Genomic DNA, 17,872 nt, shown 5'->3' on the forward strand with positions numbered 1-17,872 from the left:
GGCAGTGACTGGAGTAGGAATATGGTGGAGAGAAGGATTTTAGTACTACTGTGAAAACCAAGAGGATTATTTGCCTCAGTATGGCATCATCCAACTCAGATATTAAATTCCTTTCATATAAAAATATATATATTTTTGTTTTTCAAATGTTATCCTGGAGTAGGTGTAGACATAATTTTAATATATCACATTAAATTAAATTTGGTGTATGTGTTTCAAATTAATTGTTGACTAGACAATTTCGTTACATGCATTGTTTTCAAAATCACTACCTACACCAAGGATGGATTTTTTTTTATTTGTCATATTAAAGAGAAGATTAATATGGAAAATGGAAATAGTTTGCAAATGATACATATGCAAAACACAAACTAAGCAAATAATTGAAAGAATTATTTTTTATTATTTGCTTATAAAACTTTGTTATACTTTATTTACAAAAGTAAATTTATGAATTTATTTTGAACTGGTTTCTCATTTCTTCTCTTTTTGTAGGTTTGGCCAGATTTGCCTAATGTGACAATAGATGAAAGTCTAACTGAAGATGAAGCTGTTAATGTAAGTTTCATGTTGATTAATTGTAGAACTAAAAGAAATTCAGCACTTAGATTTAATAATTAGAGATTTCACTGTTCTGCATGTGAATATCCAGTTTCTCCTGCACCATTAGCTAAAGAGACTATACTTTCCTCATTGCATAGTCTTGCACTCTTATCAAAGATCAGTTAACTATACATGTGTGGATTGATTTCTGGGCTCTTTAACTGTGCCATTGGCCTATATGTTTATTTTTATGCCAAGACCATGCTTTTCACAACAGTAGCTTTGGAATATATCTTGAAATCAGAAAACCTAATGCCTTCAGCTTTGTTCTACCTACTCAAGATTATTATGATTAAGAAACTATTCAAGGCCTTTTGTGGTTCCAAATAAGTTGGAAGATTGTTTTTTCTGTTTCTGTAAAATATGTCATTGGGATTTTGATGGGGGTTACATTGAATCTATGGATTACTTTCAGTACTGAGGATATTTTAACAATATTATTTCAGTCCATGAACTTTGGTTTTCTTTCTATTTGTCTGTTTCTTCTTAGATATCTTTCAAGAATGTTTTATAGTTTTTAGTGTACAGATTTTTTATTTCCTTAGTCATTTATTTCTAAGTACTTTACTATTGTTTATTGCTATTATATATTGGATTACTTTCCTAATTTTCCTTTCAAATAGTTTATTATTAGTGTACAGATGTGTAACTGATTTTTGCATGTAGATTTTGTATTCTGCCAACTTTATTGAACCTATTTATTAATTCTAATAGTTGTGTGTGTGTGTTCTTTAGGGATTTCTAAGTATAAGATTACATCATCTACAAACAGAGACACTTTCAGTTCTTTTTCTGATTAGCATGCTTCTTTCCCCCTTATTTATGCCTAGTTATTTTGGCTAGGACTATGTTAAATAGAAGTGGTGAGAGTAAGAAACCTTATCTTGTTTCTTATTTGAACTAGAAAACTGAAAGTGTTTTCTTAAAGACTATGATATTAGCTATGGACATTTAATATATAGTCTTCATCATGTTAAGGTAATTTCTTTCTATTTCTGGTTTGTTGGGAGTTTTTTGTTTTTTGTTTTTATCATGAAAAAGTGTTGAATTTTATCAAATACATTTTCTGGCATCGTTTATTGATATGCTTATGCTTAGTCATTCAGTCATGTCTGACTCTGGGACCCTTCGGACTATAGCCCACCACGCTCCTCTGTCCTTGGGATTTTTCAGGCAAGAATACTGGAGTGGGTTGTCAATTCCTTCTCCAGGAGATCTTCCTGACCCAGGGATCAAAACTGAGTCTCCTGTGGCTCCCGCATTGCAGGCGGATACTTTACCCACTGAGCCACTGGGGAAGCACTGTTATTGATATGGCCATGTGATTTTTACCATATATTCTGTTGATATGCTGTACCACAGTAATTGATTTTTGTGTGTTATATAATCCTTGCCTCACAGGGAAAAATCCCACTTAGTCATGGTGTATGATCCTTTTGATGTGCTGTTGAATGTGTTTTGCTAATAGTTTGGTTGAGAATGCTTGTATATCTACTCATTAGATATTGTTAGTTTGTGTGAAACTAGGAATGTGTCCATTTCTTCTAGGTTATCTAGTCTGTTGTATAATTATTTATCATGGCCTCTTACCATCCTTTCTATTTCTGTGACATCAGTTGTATTTCTCATCTTCCATATCTGATTTTATTTAACTTTCTCTTTTTCCTTAGTCTAGCTAACAGTTTGTAAGTTATATAAATATGCTGTCTATGAGAAACTCAGTTTAGATTTCAGGACACACATAGACTTGGTTGTTGGAGGATGATCATGGATATTCATTCATTAGGGTTGAGATCAAGTTGCCTTTACTATAACTTGTTCACAACTTGTGAATCTGATAGATAAATATCTTACTGAAATATAAGATTTCTCTTATGACTTTCTACATGTTGGTCTAATTTTTGTTTTTACAGGCTACCAGAGCTCATGCAGCTTTTCCAGATTTCTTCAGGAATTCCACAGCAGAGTGGTGGGCAAGGGAAATTATAGATTTTTATAATAACCAGATGAAGTTTGATGGATTGTGGATTGTAAGCAAACTTTGAGAAATTTATATTTTAAGTTATTTATTGCATACTGATTATGCAAAAATTTTACTAAATTCTAATAACCTTAACAAAGTATTCTTTATGAAATTATCTCACTCATTTTTTTCTGTAGAACTTTCTTATGCAAAGAACTGATAAAATGCAGTTTTAACAATTCAATTTAAGTATTTGGCTGCTTTTTGCTGAATATTAAAATTGAATTTCAACTTTACCAAGAAACCAAAGTAGTCTCTTTAATGATTTATAAGTGCTTATAAATATTTGTTTAATTTTCATCCAATGTAGGAATAAATCTCACACTCAACTGTCAGTCTTTGGTTTAAGAAGTCATAGTCTCTTACAGATGTAGCAAAATCATCCTTTAAATAATTTTCTAATTTTATGTGTAACTTTAAAGTGTTGATATAAGATTTTAGTAATAAAATTTTGAGATAACATAAGATGAATTTACTATATCACAAGTAAACATTTAATACAGGAGATTTTACATAATACTTCTCTAGATTTTTGTAGGTGAACTTATCTGTTGATTTTTCAGCATGTCTGCATTAATTTACTTACTTTTTGAATTAAAAAATTTATAGAGGTGATATTAAGTACAAGCCTTGAGGATATAAAAGTGTATGTATTTTTTTAATTAATGGAAATACAATTTTATTTTATGTGTAAAGTTGTGCACTATAAGGGATTTTATTAAATAATCCCTAAGAATTATATCTTGTTCCAGAAAAAACAACCTTTTTATGCTAAAGGAATCACCTTTAAATGTGTGTGTAGTTTTCTGTATTTGTAAACTATATCTTGCAGTTTTAAAAACCACAAGCCATTGTTCAAAAATAAAAATTATACAAAGTTCCAGGGCAGAAGTGGAGGGAAAAACATGAGGGAATATACACTATTATAATTCAGTTTTATGTCTAGAAACACAGAAAACAATTCACTTTTACATGTAGGTTTTATCTATAGAGAAAGATAGGACATTTTATATTTTAAAAAAGGAGACATGAACTGTAAAATGTTAAGAAATATTGAGCTAAACGAAATTCTTTTGTATTGTTGAGATTGTCTTATATTTTTGCTTTTTTTTTTTTTTTTTTTTAATTTTATTTTATTTTTAAACTTTACATAACTGTATTAGATTTGCCAAATATCAAAATGAATCCGCCACAGGTATACATGTGTTCCCCATCCTGAACCCTCCTCCCTCCTCCCTCCCCATTCCATCCCTCTGGGTCGGTATATTTTTGCTTTTTAAAAGTGTTGTTATTTGGATATGCTATTTCAATTTATTGAGTTTCTGAATTAGTTCTTTTAGGAAGATATGCCTTAAATTTGTTTTTTGTTTATTTTTCTTTCTCTCTTTAAGGATATGAATGAACCATCAAGTTTTGTAAATGGAACAACTACTAATCAATGCAGAAATACAGAGCTGAATTATCCACCTTATTTTCCAGGTACATTATTGCTGTTATACCTTTGATGTTATCATGTTATTATCATTTATTTATCAGGTTTATATAACTTTATGATCTAGAGAACAGGATTCACATTCCCAATTCTCACTACCCATTTGCACACTGGACCACACCTCAGCTCATTACCAATATCATCTAGATCATCTAACATTACTTTGAGGAAAAAAAAAGTCAAAAAATATGCTTTACCTATATGAATACATTTCTAAATTTGATTACTTTGATTTTCTTATGAATCTTCTCAGATTTGAGAATCCTCAGTATTGTTTGAATAAAAATCTTTAAATCTTTTATAAAGTTTTTTTTTTTTTTAAGTTTTTCTTTACTAGGGAAAAAGTGAAAGAATGCTAACAACACTTCCTTGGCTGTCCCTGACCTAGGAGAGAAAAGTACAGTCTTTTGGCATTGATTCATATACTTCCACATAGGCAGTAAACTGCATAAATGGTTAACATCTAAAGTGATGGCAAAGCTCTGAAAATTTTAATCTGAAACTGAGAAAAAATTGGATCAAGAGATAGTGCTGTTATAGCATTTGCCTGGCTCTTTATCCCAGGGCTTTATGTTAGCAAATGGAGTCTTTTTTTTAAAAAATCTTTTTAATCAGTATTTCTCATCTAAATGCATAAAATATAGTAGATTTTAAGGAGTACATTTTTCATGGCTTTATGAATTCATATTAATTATTAACATTTTTGTTACTAAATAAAGTAAAATTTTGCACATATTTTCCAGTCACAATTGTAATTGCAACCACTTAACAATTGCAGACCAGTTTTTAATTTAAAATTAGCATAAACAAAGTGTACAATTGGTTAAAAAGTACTCTTTTTCAAACAGTGATTAATGTTTTACCAAAATAGCTTATGACTACAGGTTACACATTTCAATATAGATGACTTTATAACATATTAGTGTTTTTTCATTGATTCTCCCCAGAACTCACAAAAAGAACTGATGGATTACATTTCAGAACCATGTGTATGGAAACAGAGCAGATTCTTAGTGATGGATCATCTGTTTTACATTATGATGTTCACAATCTATATGGATGGTCACAGCTGAAACCAACTTATGAGTAAGCAATTTTCATAATCATCCTTTCTATTATTTGTTAGATATTAATGTTCCTACTTTGAGTCCTTCCCTGATGACCTTACCTTACTTGGCCATTCAAAGCACTTAGAATAGTTTCTCTCTCTCTCTGTATATTTATTTTAAATTTTCATCCTATTCCCAAAGGACCCTGAATCATTTTATTTTGTTCCCAAGCATGTACTCAGCTCATAGTAGCACAATGCCTCAGGAATAGTAAGTGTTCAAAGAGTAATATTTAATGAATATTTGAGTAAACAATATATAGTTTGATGTCATTAATTAAAGCACAAATGCTAGGCTAAATCTGCTATTTAAATCCATTATCAGCAAACAAGAAACTATGTAATTGACTTTGAGCTTCTCAAACCTTAATAATCATACTTGTGCTCAGTCATGTTTGACTCTTTGCGTCCCCATGGACTGTAGCCTGCCTGGCTCTTCTGTCCATGGAATTTTCCAGGCAAGAATACTGGAGTGGGTTGCATTTCCTATTCCAGGGCATCTTCTCAATCCAGGGATTGAACCCATGTCTCTTGAATTGGCAGGTGGATTTTTTATCACCACAACATCTGGGAAGCCCACTAATAGCTTTATTAAACAAATTCTTATATGAGGCTAATAATGATGAAACATAGTCAATTCTTTAAATATCAAGTCTCTATTAACACTGTGCAACAGATTTTTCTGCAATGATATAAATGTTCTATAATTCTGGATTGTTCAGTGTGGTAGCTACCAGCCATATATGATTGTTGAACAATATGGCTAGTGTAACTCGGGAAAATAATTTTAAATTTTATTTAATTTTCATAAATTTAAATTAAACAGTACCATGTGGCTTATGGTCACCAAATTACACAGTGCAACTCTAGATCATTGGTTCTTAACTACACATTGTAATCAACTGGATATTTTTTAAATTTTATTTTATATTGGAGCATATAACACAACATATTAACAATGTTGTGTTATTTGTAGGTGTATGGCAAAGTGGTTCAGTTTCTTTTCCCATTTAGATTAATAGAATATTAAGTAGAGTTCCCTGTTCTATACAGTAGACCTTTGTTAGTCATCTATTTTAAATATAGTACCAAATTGGAGATTTTTGTACTGTATAAATTCTGATTTTAATTAATCTGAACTGCAGCCCAAGAATCTGAATTTTTTTTAAATTCCCTAGAGGGTTGTAATGAGCATCCGGGATTGAAAACCAGTACTCTAGTAGATGGCTAAAGTTGGTAAAAGAATGAAAAGCATTTTGCAGTAAAGGGTATGGGTAATATTTCCTCATTTAGCGAAACACACATCTTATTTCCAGGACCAAACTCTTTTCAACCTAGAATAGGTGAATTATCTAAGATATTATTACATGAATGACTGACTATAGATTTGTTCACTAAATCCCAATGTAAGGACATTCAGAAAAACTAGTAGATGTATTTCTTAAGAGTAATGCTTTTTTATTGAGACAAATGCTTCTTCAGTTAACCCTATTGGAACATAATATGGAGCACAATTATCCTTCCCTAACCTCACTTTACCATAAAACTATAGATATTAAAAATAACAGAAATATTGACAGGTGACTGGTGAACCCATTAGCAAAACTTATATAACTTGAGATGAATGTATGTACTTTAAGGGAAATGAAAAGAATTTTTTTTTTTTTCCACAGAGGACAATAAATTGAATTTCTGGGGCATGTTACAGAATCTAGCATGGTTCCTGACACACTGTGCAATGTTTAGTACATCTAAGTGAACCAGTTTTATCTTACCACAGCTATTAAAATTGTATAAATAAATTCAGGGAAAAATTAGGTAAATCTCCAGATAGTTGATATGTTGTTATATGATACGTTATAAGTTATTTGGGGATGTTAAAATCCATTTTCAGCTCTCAAATAGCATTATGAGGAAGATATGGGTACAGTTTTCCAAAGAACATCCATTTAATGTTAATTTTGTTCTTGTACATTAAATCTTTCAGTAAAAGTTTAACCATATTTGTTGTTTAAATTAAAAGATTAATAAGTTTTAAATGTTGAGTTAAATAGCTCAATTTATGCATAGCCATAGACTTTTTATATCTTTTAAGTACTTTCTTATTATTTAACTTTTTCAGTTATATGAGAATAAAATTGTTGAACTCTCAGCTATTATAGAGATTAAATATAGTCATTATACATTTAAAGATCTTGCAAATGTAAAAGGATGCTATAAATAAATTACATTTAAACAAATAATGGAGAGTAAGACTTTTTAACATTGGAAAAAACTGAAAGAATGAAAAGCATAATATTTTTCTTCAAGTTATTCAGACTGTACCATTTTCAGTTTCATTATTTCAGTTTCAATAATTCTGTTTCCTATAAGTTTGAGATATTAATTCAAAAATTAATTATATGCCAAGCACTATATTAGGTATAAGGAGTACAAAGAAGATTAAGGCATTCCTTAAACCTCCAGAGTCTCAAGGTCTCATTGAAGAAGTTTTATGTGTAAAGAAATCAGTACACACTGTGATCCATCTTTAACAAGGAAATGATTACATACAGTTGATAACATGCCTGTAGGTTACAAATCTGCCTAAGAATTTGAAATATTTTTCCAATATAGTTCTATAGTCCCTATTCATATACAATTTATTCTGAATAATAAAATAAAAGCAATTATTTTTATAACTAATACAATAGTGTTTTTTAATTTTTGGTACATTTATAATTATAATAGATACAGATAATATATTGCATTATTCTTAACACTAGCATATATTTTAAATAAATAATAAAGTCAATAAACTTGTTCTTCAAAGGCTGAAAAGAGAGGAAAAGAAAAATATAAGATCTAATTTTTAAAACCATTCTTTTGAGATCTGGCTTTGGAGAGACTCTATGCTTAAAATAGAATAACTATTTTTATTTTTTTTTATTTTTAAGACCTAGAGAAGCCTTTCTGTCTTTAAACTACCCTCTAAAACAGGGAGTATTACAGCAAAGATTCTCTGCAGAGTGATATGGAGATTAATTGTTGACAAATTATAAATAAGAAGAGTTGAAGCATTAATAGGGCCTAAACTTTATTAAGAGAACCTGTTTAAATAGAATGAAATGAGTTCATTCAAAAGCTCACAATATAATTAGTTGAGTTGATAATATCAATAGTTGGCTTGTATTCACTGGTCAAATAGCAAAAGGGCCACTTAGGCATGTTGCTCTGCTAAATGTTTGAAGGGAAAAAAGATGTCTTCCATGTTTGTGAGGATTTTATAGTATAAGAGAGAAGACTCACTTGTAAAGAGCTAGCTATAGCAAGAGACAGCATCAGTTCAGTTCAGTTCAGTTGCTCAGTCGTGTCTGACTCTTTGCGACCCCATGAATTGCAGCACACCAGGCCTCCCTGTCCATCACCAACTCTTGGAGTTAGATGGCAAATAGATGGGGAAACAGTGTCAGACTTTATTTTTGGGGTTTCCAAAATCACTGCAGGTGGTGACTGCAGCCATGAAATTAAAAGATGCTTACTCCTTGAAAGGAAAGTTATGACCAACCTAGATAGCATATTCAAAAGCAGAGACATTACTTTGCCAACAAAGGTCTGTCTGGTCAAGGCTATGATTTTTCCAGTAGTCATGTATGGATGTGAGAGTTGGACTGTGAAGACAGCTGAGCGCTGAAGAATTGATGCTTTTGAACTGTGGTGTTGGAGAAGACTCTTGAGAGTCCCTTGGACTACAAGGAGATCCAACTAGTCCATTCTAAAGGAGATCAGTCCTGGGTGTTCTTTGGAAGGACTGATGCTAAAGCTGAAACTCCAGTACTTTGGCCACCTCATGCGAAGAATTGACTCATTGGAAAAGACTCTGATGCTGGGAGGGATTGGGGGCATAGACACCATAAATAAAATGCTTTTTTTTTTTTTTAAAGAAGTAGTCTTATGTAGAAATATATGAAGAAAATATCTCATATATTATAAGAACTCATAGTTCCTCTCCATCTATATTAGTGCATTGCAAAAGGCAACTGGCAAAAGAGGAATTATTATTTCTCGTTCCACATATCCCTCTGCTGGACGATGGTCAGGACACTGGCTTGGAGACAACTATGCAACATGGGACAATTTGGAAAAATCTATCATTGGTATGTGAGAGTCACCATCTTTCTCATTATTCTTTTGAAGTTTGTATTAGCTATTCACTGTTGCAAGTTCATATACTTTATAAGTCCTTTGAATATGCTTTTGGCACCATGTTCTCTGACAAATAGCATAATGAAAAAGCAGTGGGCCAGAAAGCAGGATTTAGCTTATTTTGAGAAAATAATTTTGTCCCTTTTGGTCTCAGTTTCCTTTTGTGAAAGGGCAGAAATGGAAAGATAACATATAGAACTAAGAAAAGAAATGGATAGAAATTCTAGAGTCTAGGGAATAAGAATATCTTGTAGATGCTAAAGTATGAAACATCTCAAACAAACTTTGAAAGTTTTCTGACTATATTTGGATAAAGAGTAAATAAAATATTATTTTGTTAAAGGCATTATTTTTCAGTTTCAGATACAGACTTAAATATTCTTTATATTTATATTAGGATTCAAGGAAAACATTTAATCAATGTTTAGGAATATTCCTTTAAAAGAAGAGCTGGAAATTCACATACATTCTATTTCATGAAAATGATCACTCCTCAGGGGATTTTGTCTAATAAGGATAATTCAGTTTGTTTCAGATGATAAGATCTATGGCTAAATAATTACAGAAACAGCCTTTTATTTTAATAATAAAACCAAGGAAGCCATTAACACATTCTTATACTATAATTTGTTCATAACAGTTTTGTGATCTAAATGTGTCATCTTGAAAGAATCAAAGAGCCTTATTTTTATAAATGTCATTAACACTATAAAGTAAAAAAATACATACATTTTATAGGAAGAAAAAATAAAAAGTGTATTAATCTGAAAAGCTGTTTTATTGAATTAGAGGTCAGTTTTATAAAAAATAAATAGAAAAAAGCAAATATCAAAATATTGATTTCTACAATTTTCTTTTCTAATTTTTAGGTATGATGGAATTTAGTCTCTTTGGAATGTCATATGTAAGTAGCTCCATTCCTCTTATCTTCATCACTTGTGAATATTAAAAAACATACTATTAACATTCATTTAAATATAACTGTATTTTAGACTGGAGCAGATATCTGTGGTTTCTTCAACAATTCAGAATATCAGCTTTGTGCCCGCTGGATGCAACTTGGAGCATTTTATCCATATGCAAGAAATCACAACAGTGCATTTACTAGAGTATGTAATTACTGCATTTACTCTCATTCCTTTGTCCCACTAACCTTAAGCATCTTTGATCAGAATTCACCCTTCCTGGCTGATTTCCAGCTTTGAATCTCTTTACATTTACTGAGGGCATCTGAGCCCATCAGTTTAAGAATTTTCTGATTTGGGTTTTCTTTATACTTTGGGGTTCAAGACTTGGTTGGCTGGCATATGTACTGCTGCTCTATATAATTTTGGGGAAGCCAGGGAAAAAAACTGCTTCTGGAAATCCTTACAAACCTGGATAGAACAATAAAAAAAAAAAATTGACTTCAACCTAAATAATTAGAAAAAGTCATTTAAAATATTAGTATCAATGCGTGAAATTGGCAAGTTTAAACAGCAAACATTTTAAAAATGAGTTGAGAAGAAATAAAAGGAAAAGGGAATCATGAGAACTAATTTATATATGGTAGCACTATATACTTTATATATACTTTACTAAACTGGAAGAACTTTTTGAGTGAGGTAGTTGGTGGTGTTAGTGGTAAAGAACTTGCCGGCCAGTTCAGGAGACATAAGAAAAGTGGGTTCAGTCCTTGGGCTGGAAGATCCCCTGGAGGAGGATGGCAACCCACTCCAGTATTCTTGTCTGAAGAATCCCATGGACAGAGGAACCTGGAGGGCTGTGTTCCATAGGGTTGCAAAGAGTTGGGCACGATTGAAGCAACTTAGCACACAGCTCATGGAAAAGTATAAACAATTGAAGATAGTATCTAACTAAGTGCTAAATTTTGTGATATTCACTTTTGGTGAAAAAATATAGAAAAAAAGATAAATTATCAAAATGCACCTCATGGAAGAATTGTAGATGGAGTTGGTCTTTTAAGGATGCACTCTAGCCATAATAACTGAATGGTAGAGTTCATCATGTGTTGTGAATTCTTCATGTCACCTCTGGGAAATTTTAGTCAGAATAGAAGGAAAAATTTATATTACAAAATGAAAATATATACAAGGTTAAAGGCAGTATGAGTCTACATTTTGGGAGAATTTGTAATTCTTTGTAATAATTTATAATAAGTTGGGCAATAGAGAAGTTGATAGGAATATTTTAACAGGAGAACATTATATGAATAACGCAATTCAGAATGCTGTATTATTGGGAGACTGAGGCTTGAATGAATAAAATCCTAAACAGGGATTCTTTAATAATTCTTTAATTCTTCTTTTATTCAAGAGGAATTCATTGAAAATCTATTATTTAATAATTTACAAAGTCCTTGTGCTATATGATTTATATAATGCAGGAAGGATAGAGATGATAGACAATTTTATATACATATATATTATATATACGGAGAAGGCAATGGCACCCCACTCCGGTACTCTTGCCTGGAAAATCTCATGGATGGAGGAGCCTGGAGGGCTGCAGTCCATGGGGTCGCTGAGGGTCGGGCACGACTGAGAGACTTCACTTTCACTTTTCACTTTCATGCATTGGAGAAGGAAATGTCAGCCCACTCCAGTGTTCTTGCCTGGAGAATCCCAGGGACGGGGGAGCCTGGTGGGCTTCAGTCTCTGGGGTCGCACAGAGTCGGACACAACTGAAGTGACTTAGTAGTAGTAGTATATTATATATAATACATTATAGAAGAGCAAGTCCAAATAAGTCATATGAGGGAAAACTTGAGTAAGCTAAAATGATAAAGAGTTATGAGGGTTCTGTTTTAGAGAGGGTGCTCAGGGAAGTCCTCTTGGATAAAGTGACATTAGCATTAGAGCAGAGACTTGAGTTGGGGAAAGAAACAAATTTAAACATATGGGGATGAATTTCCCCTGACTTGAAATTCAGGGGAACAAGTGAAAGACCACAAGGTGGGAATGTGCCTGGAGTTTTTAAGACTATGAAGTTGGAGAGGGAAAGACTGATGAAGTATTTCTGAATGAAAATGTGAAGAACAGAAGTCTGAAGTTTAGGAGGTAGTATAATTGAATTTAGGGATGTATAGTTTAGGATTAAATGCTTATTTTCAGCATTTAAAAACTGAAATAATGTCAACAAAGTTAGTATGCAACAGATATGGTCTTTGCCTCTTTCTTCTAACTTGACTTGGAAACTGCTAACAGTAGGAGAAGACAGAGCTTAATAGTTATTGGATCATTGTACTTGCAAGTTTGCCTATTCCAATTCTACAAGTACCAATGTAACAATTGGTCACCATTCAAACATTTTTACTACTGAAATCTAGAAAAGCTGGAATCTTCATAGATAGGATGCCACTCTTAAAAAACTCTGTTCCTGTTGATAATCACAAAAAACATTGAAAGTGTTGTCCCCTGGAGTCATGTGGCAGTCTTGTTTGTTCCCTTGATATAAAGTAGAATGTAAGATAGTAATCAATTATTATTTTTTAACCAGTAAGTGCAATAACATTGTTTGGGTGCATGCATGGGTTGTGCAACCCCCTGGACTATAGCCCATCAGGCAATTTCCCAATCAAGAATACACAAGCGGGTTGCCATTTCCTCCTCCAGGGGATCCTCCTGACCCAGAGATTGAACCAGCGTCTCTTGAGTCTTCTGCATTGGCAGACAGAGTCTTTACCACTGAGCCACCAGGGAAGCCCACAATAACATTACTGAGAAGTTTTTAACTTTCAAGTATCAATTTTAGGCTTTTTACCTGGAGAATGATTCCAGAGCAGATTTGTGGGGCATGTTCTTTTTTGTTATGCAATATTAATTTGATCCTCTCCTTTTCCTATACTATTAATTCTTCAGTACCATAGTTTATTCATTTCTCATGAGATCACAGTGTGCAGGGTTATTGTGATGGACTTTGCATGTCTCTATTTCAGTCCACTTTTGTATAGCATTCTGTTTCTCCCCTAGATTTTTCATCATATAGTGAGTATCACCACAGTTGACAAGGATATTTGTCACCTATTCAAATATAAACTACTCTTTAAGTAGGTTCACCTACATGAAATCATGTATGGGCTTAATTTGCATTTTCTTATTAGAGTGTTAATATTATGCTCTGTCTTTCCATCATATGAGATAGAAATATTACTCCAGAAGAATTTTGTTAAGAACGTATATAGCATATGATGGTGATTCAAATTATTCCATACTTTTTATTCTTCAAATATGTATTTGAAAATTATGATTTAATCAAGGACATGAGCTTATGACTATTTCATTTTGCTTTGTTTCAGAGACAAGATCCTGCTTCCTGGAATAAAACTTTTTCTGCAATGTCAAGGGATATTCTAAATATTAGATACACTTTATTGCCCTACTTCTATACACAGATGCATGAAATTCATGCTCATGGTGGCACTGTTATCCGACCCCTTTTGCATGAGTAAGTTCACATTATCTTTTTACTACCACAAAGAGATGAGCTTTTCTTTGTTTTATTCAATAATCAATATAAAATGAACTTTCCCTGGTGACTTAGCTGGTAAACAACCTGCCTGCAATGCGGGAGATGTGGATTTAACCCCTGGGTTGGGAAGATCCCCTGGAGAAGGGAATGGCTATCCACTTCAGTATTATGGACTGGGGAATTCCATGGACTGTGTAGTCCATGGGATCACAAACAGTCAGCATGACAGAGTGATCTAGACTTTCACTTTCCAATCTACTTTCACTTCAATATAAAATATTTTAAACTAAAACATTTTTTGTTGTTGTTTTAGTGTACATTTTAGATTAATAAGTATTTACATGAAGAAATCTACTAAAAAGCAGTCCAATATGTGCCATTAAAAATGAAATACATTAACCAGTTTTTAAAAAGTGATAATTTTTAGAAATAACTACTATATACCAAGTATTGTTTTAGATTACTTATAGACCTTATTACATTGTGTATTTTTGAGAATACTTGGAAATAAGTAATATTATCTCTATATTATAATTTATTTAACTGAAGTTTACTGCAATCCAGTAAATGTAGCACATACAAATGCCTGACTGAAGAAGACCATCCTAACTCTCTCATTCTCTATAGAAAATTGTTTTAGATTTACTCTTTAAATCTCAAACTATATATGACCAAATCTTGAAATTCAATTCTATGAATATAGTTGCAAAAATGTTAACATGTTCTGTTTTTAGTGCAAATACATTTCTTATGGATGTTACACAAAGTAAAAAACAAACACATAAACAAACCAAAAAAAATTGAAATAATCATGACATACTTATCTTCTTGTGTGCCCTATATTATCAGAGTAATTGAATGAGGTGATTTGTTAGATTTCACTATTCATAAACCAGTAAAAAATATGCAGAGAACATTTACTCAAATTAAACAGTTCAGTTCAGTTCAGTCACTCAGGTCTGACTCTTTCCGACCCCATGAATCACAGCACACCAGGCCTCCCTGTCAATCACCAACTCCCGGAGTTCGCTCAAACTCATGTCCTTCCAGTCAGTGATGCCATCCAACCATCTCATCCTCTGTCATCCCTTTCTCCTCCTGCCCCCAATCCCTCCCAGCATCAGAGTCTTTTCCAATGAGTCAACCCTTCACATGAGTTGACCAAAGTACTGGAGTTTCAGCTTTAGCATCATTCTTTCCAATGAACACCCACGACTGATTTCCTTTAGGATGGACTGGTTGGATCTCCTTGCAGTCCAAGGGATACTCAAAAGTCTTTTCCAACACCACAGTTCAAAAGCATCAATTCTTCGGTGCTCAGCTTTCTTCACGGTCCAACTCTCACATCCATACATGACCACTGGAAAAACCATAGCCTGGACTAGATGGACCTTTGTTGGCAAAGTAATGTCTCTGCTTTTCAATATGCTATCTAGGTTGGTCATAACTTTCCTTCCAAGGAGGAAGTGTCTTTTAATTTCATGGCTGCAATCACCATCTGCAGTGATTTTGGAGCCCCAAAAAACAAAGTCTGACACTGTTTCCACTGTTTCCCCATCTATTTCCCATGAAGTGATGGGACCAGATGCCATGATCTTAGTTTTCTGAATGTTGAGCTTTAAGCCAACTTTTTCACTCTCCTCTTTCACTTTCATCAAGAGGCTTTTGAGTTCCTCTTCACTTTCTGCCATAAGGGTGGTGTCATCTGCATATCTGAGGTTATTGATATTTCTCCCAGCAATCTTGATTCCAGCTTGTGCTTCTTCCAGCCCAGCGTTTCTCAAGATATAGTCTGCATATAAGTTCAATAAGCAGGGTGACAATATACAGCCTTGACGTACTCCTTTTCCTATTTGGAACCAGTCTGTTGTTCCATGTCCGCTTCTAACTGTTGCTTCCTGACCTGCATATAGGTTTCTCAAGAGGCAGGTCAGGTAGTCTGATATTCCCATCTCTTTCAGAATTTTCCATAGTTTATTATGATCAACACAGTTCAAGGCTTTGGCCTAGTCAATAAAGCAGAAATAGATATTTTTCTGGAACTCTCTTGCTTTTTGGATGATCCAGCGGATGTTGGCAATTTGATCTCTGTTTCGTCTGACTTTTCTAAAACCAGCTTGAACATCTGGAAGCTCATGGTTCATGTATCGCTGAAGCCTGGCTTGGAGAATTTTGAGCATTACTTTGCTAGTGTGTGAGATGAGTGCAATTGTGCGGTAGTTTGAGCATTCTTTGGCATTGCCTTTCTTTGGGATTGGAAGGAAAACTGACCTTTTCCAGTCCTGTGGCCGCTGCTGAGCTTTCCAAATTTGCTGCCATATTGAGTGCAGCACTTTCACAGCCTCACACTTTTCTTCCAGAGTGTTTGTATCTTTGCTTCCTGTGTTTTAATTTTCTACTTGGCAAAGTTAATATTTGAACCTATGTAAGTTCACTTCTCGGAGGAGGCAATGGCACCCCACTCCAGTAGTCTTGCATGGAAAATCCCATGGATGGAGGAGCCTGGTAGGCTGCAGTCCATGGGGTCGTGAAGAGTCCGACATGACTGAGGGACTTCACTTTCACTTTCCTGCATTGGAGAAAGAAATGGCAACCCACTCCAGTGTTCTTGCCTGGAGAATCCCAGGGACGGGGGAGCCTGGTGGCTGCCGTCTATGGGGTCACACAGAGTCGGACACGACTGAAGTGACTTAGCAGCAAGTTCACGTCAAAGGAGATTTCTCACTCAGTTGGTCTTACATGTCCATTGCAACTCTGCATTTTGTCAGAAGGTTTAGTCATGCTCTAGGTTTACTCATAAATATTGTACCACTGCATATTGAATTCTGGGGCTTCCCTGGCGGCTCAGCTGGTAAAGAATCTGCCTGCAATGCCGGAGACCTGGATTCAATCCCTGGTTTGGGAAGATCCCCTGGAAAAGGGAACAGCTACCTGCTCTAGTATTCTGGCCTGGAGAATTCCATGGACTGTATAGTCCATAAGGTCACAAAGAGTTGGACATGACTGAGTGACTTTCACATATTGAATTCCAAGTGATGAAATTGTTTTTGATCTTTTATAGTTTGATTTGCATTTCAATCCACAAAAGTCCATAGTTCAAAATATGATTTTAATAATTATTTTATTGCATTTATAAAAGCTAAATTTCTTTGATTTAACTTTGTATATATTTTGTCCAGGTTTTTAAATGAAAAACCAACCTGGGATATATTCAAACAGTTTCTGTGGGGTCCAGCATTTATGGTTACCCCTGTATTGGAACCTGTAAGTCACATCACATATTTTTGTTCACAAAATAATATTCTTTGGTTTATATGTTTTTAATGACTATATTTTTAAATTCCAGTATGTTGACACTGTAGAAGGCTATGTCCCTAATGCTCGGTGGTTTGATTACCATACAGTAAGTAATTAAGGAATTCTGGGGGATTGACAAAATAGAAATGGGTAACAACTTGATTATAGCCTTTTTATTAATGACATATTTATTTTCCTTTCCACTTAAAAAGAGTAAGATGTTTCTTACTAATTATATCTGAATCAAATTAACAAACAGTGAGAGAGTTAATTTATTGTGCCATAGATTGTTATATAGTCATGGATTTATTTTACTAAATGTCAAAATTGTACATTGTGCACAAAAAGGTCATTGCCTTTTATTAAGTATGCAAGAAGATTGTTAACAGTAATGCATTCCTTCCAAGAATAATATATGTGACAAGTCAAGAATAGCTTTTGTGACCCATCAAACACCCATGTATTTTCTACATGTGCATACTACAAAAAATAGTGGTAAGTTAATTTCAAAGCTATAAATAAACTAAGGAATAAAGTGGTTTATCCTTTAACCAATATAACTTCCTGAATAAATGTGTGTGGTTTTATTATTTTTTTAATTAAAAAGTATATTATTTGATTCTATAAATGTGCCCCCTCAAGTACCAGTATTGCTGATGATTCTCTTATTGCTTTTGTTCTATCTTGCAACTGT

General features: G+C 33.4%; 1 protein-coding gene across 4 annotated transcripts in view; it reads left to right on the forward strand.

The window, feature by feature from the left end:
- The window catches only part of SI (sucrase-isomaltase), a 112,695-nt gene that overhangs the window by 71,599 nt on the left and 23,224 nt on the right, over nt 1-17,872 (forward strand). For all 4 annotated transcript variants that reach the window (XM_006054379.3, XM_006054380.3, XM_006054382.3 and 1 more), the window contains 10 exons: nt 496-558; nt 2,517-2,633; nt 4,018-4,105; nt 5,066-5,204; nt 9,229-9,362; nt 10,281-10,315; nt 10,404-10,520; nt 13,709-13,857; nt 17,061-17,145; nt 17,228-17,284. In XM_006054379.3, the coding sequence (XP_006054441.2) occupies nt 496-558; nt 2,517-2,633; nt 4,018-4,105; nt 5,066-5,204; nt 9,229-9,362; nt 10,281-10,315; nt 10,404-10,520; nt 13,709-13,857; nt 17,061-17,145; nt 17,228-17,284 (984 nt within the window). The remainder of the gene's footprint in view (nt 1-495; nt 559-2,516; nt 2,634-4,017; nt 4,106-5,065; nt 5,205-9,228; nt 9,363-10,280; nt 10,316-10,403; nt 10,521-13,708; nt 13,858-17,060; nt 17,146-17,227; nt 17,285-17,872) is intronic.

The sequence above is a fragment of the Bubalus bubalis genome, chromosome 1, assembly GCF_019923935.1.
Source record: "Bubalus bubalis isolate 160015118507 breed Murrah chromosome 1, NDDB_SH_1, whole genome shotgun sequence".
Lineage (NCBI taxonomy): Eukaryota > Metazoa > Chordata > Mammalia > Artiodactyla > Bovidae > Bubalus > Bubalus bubalis.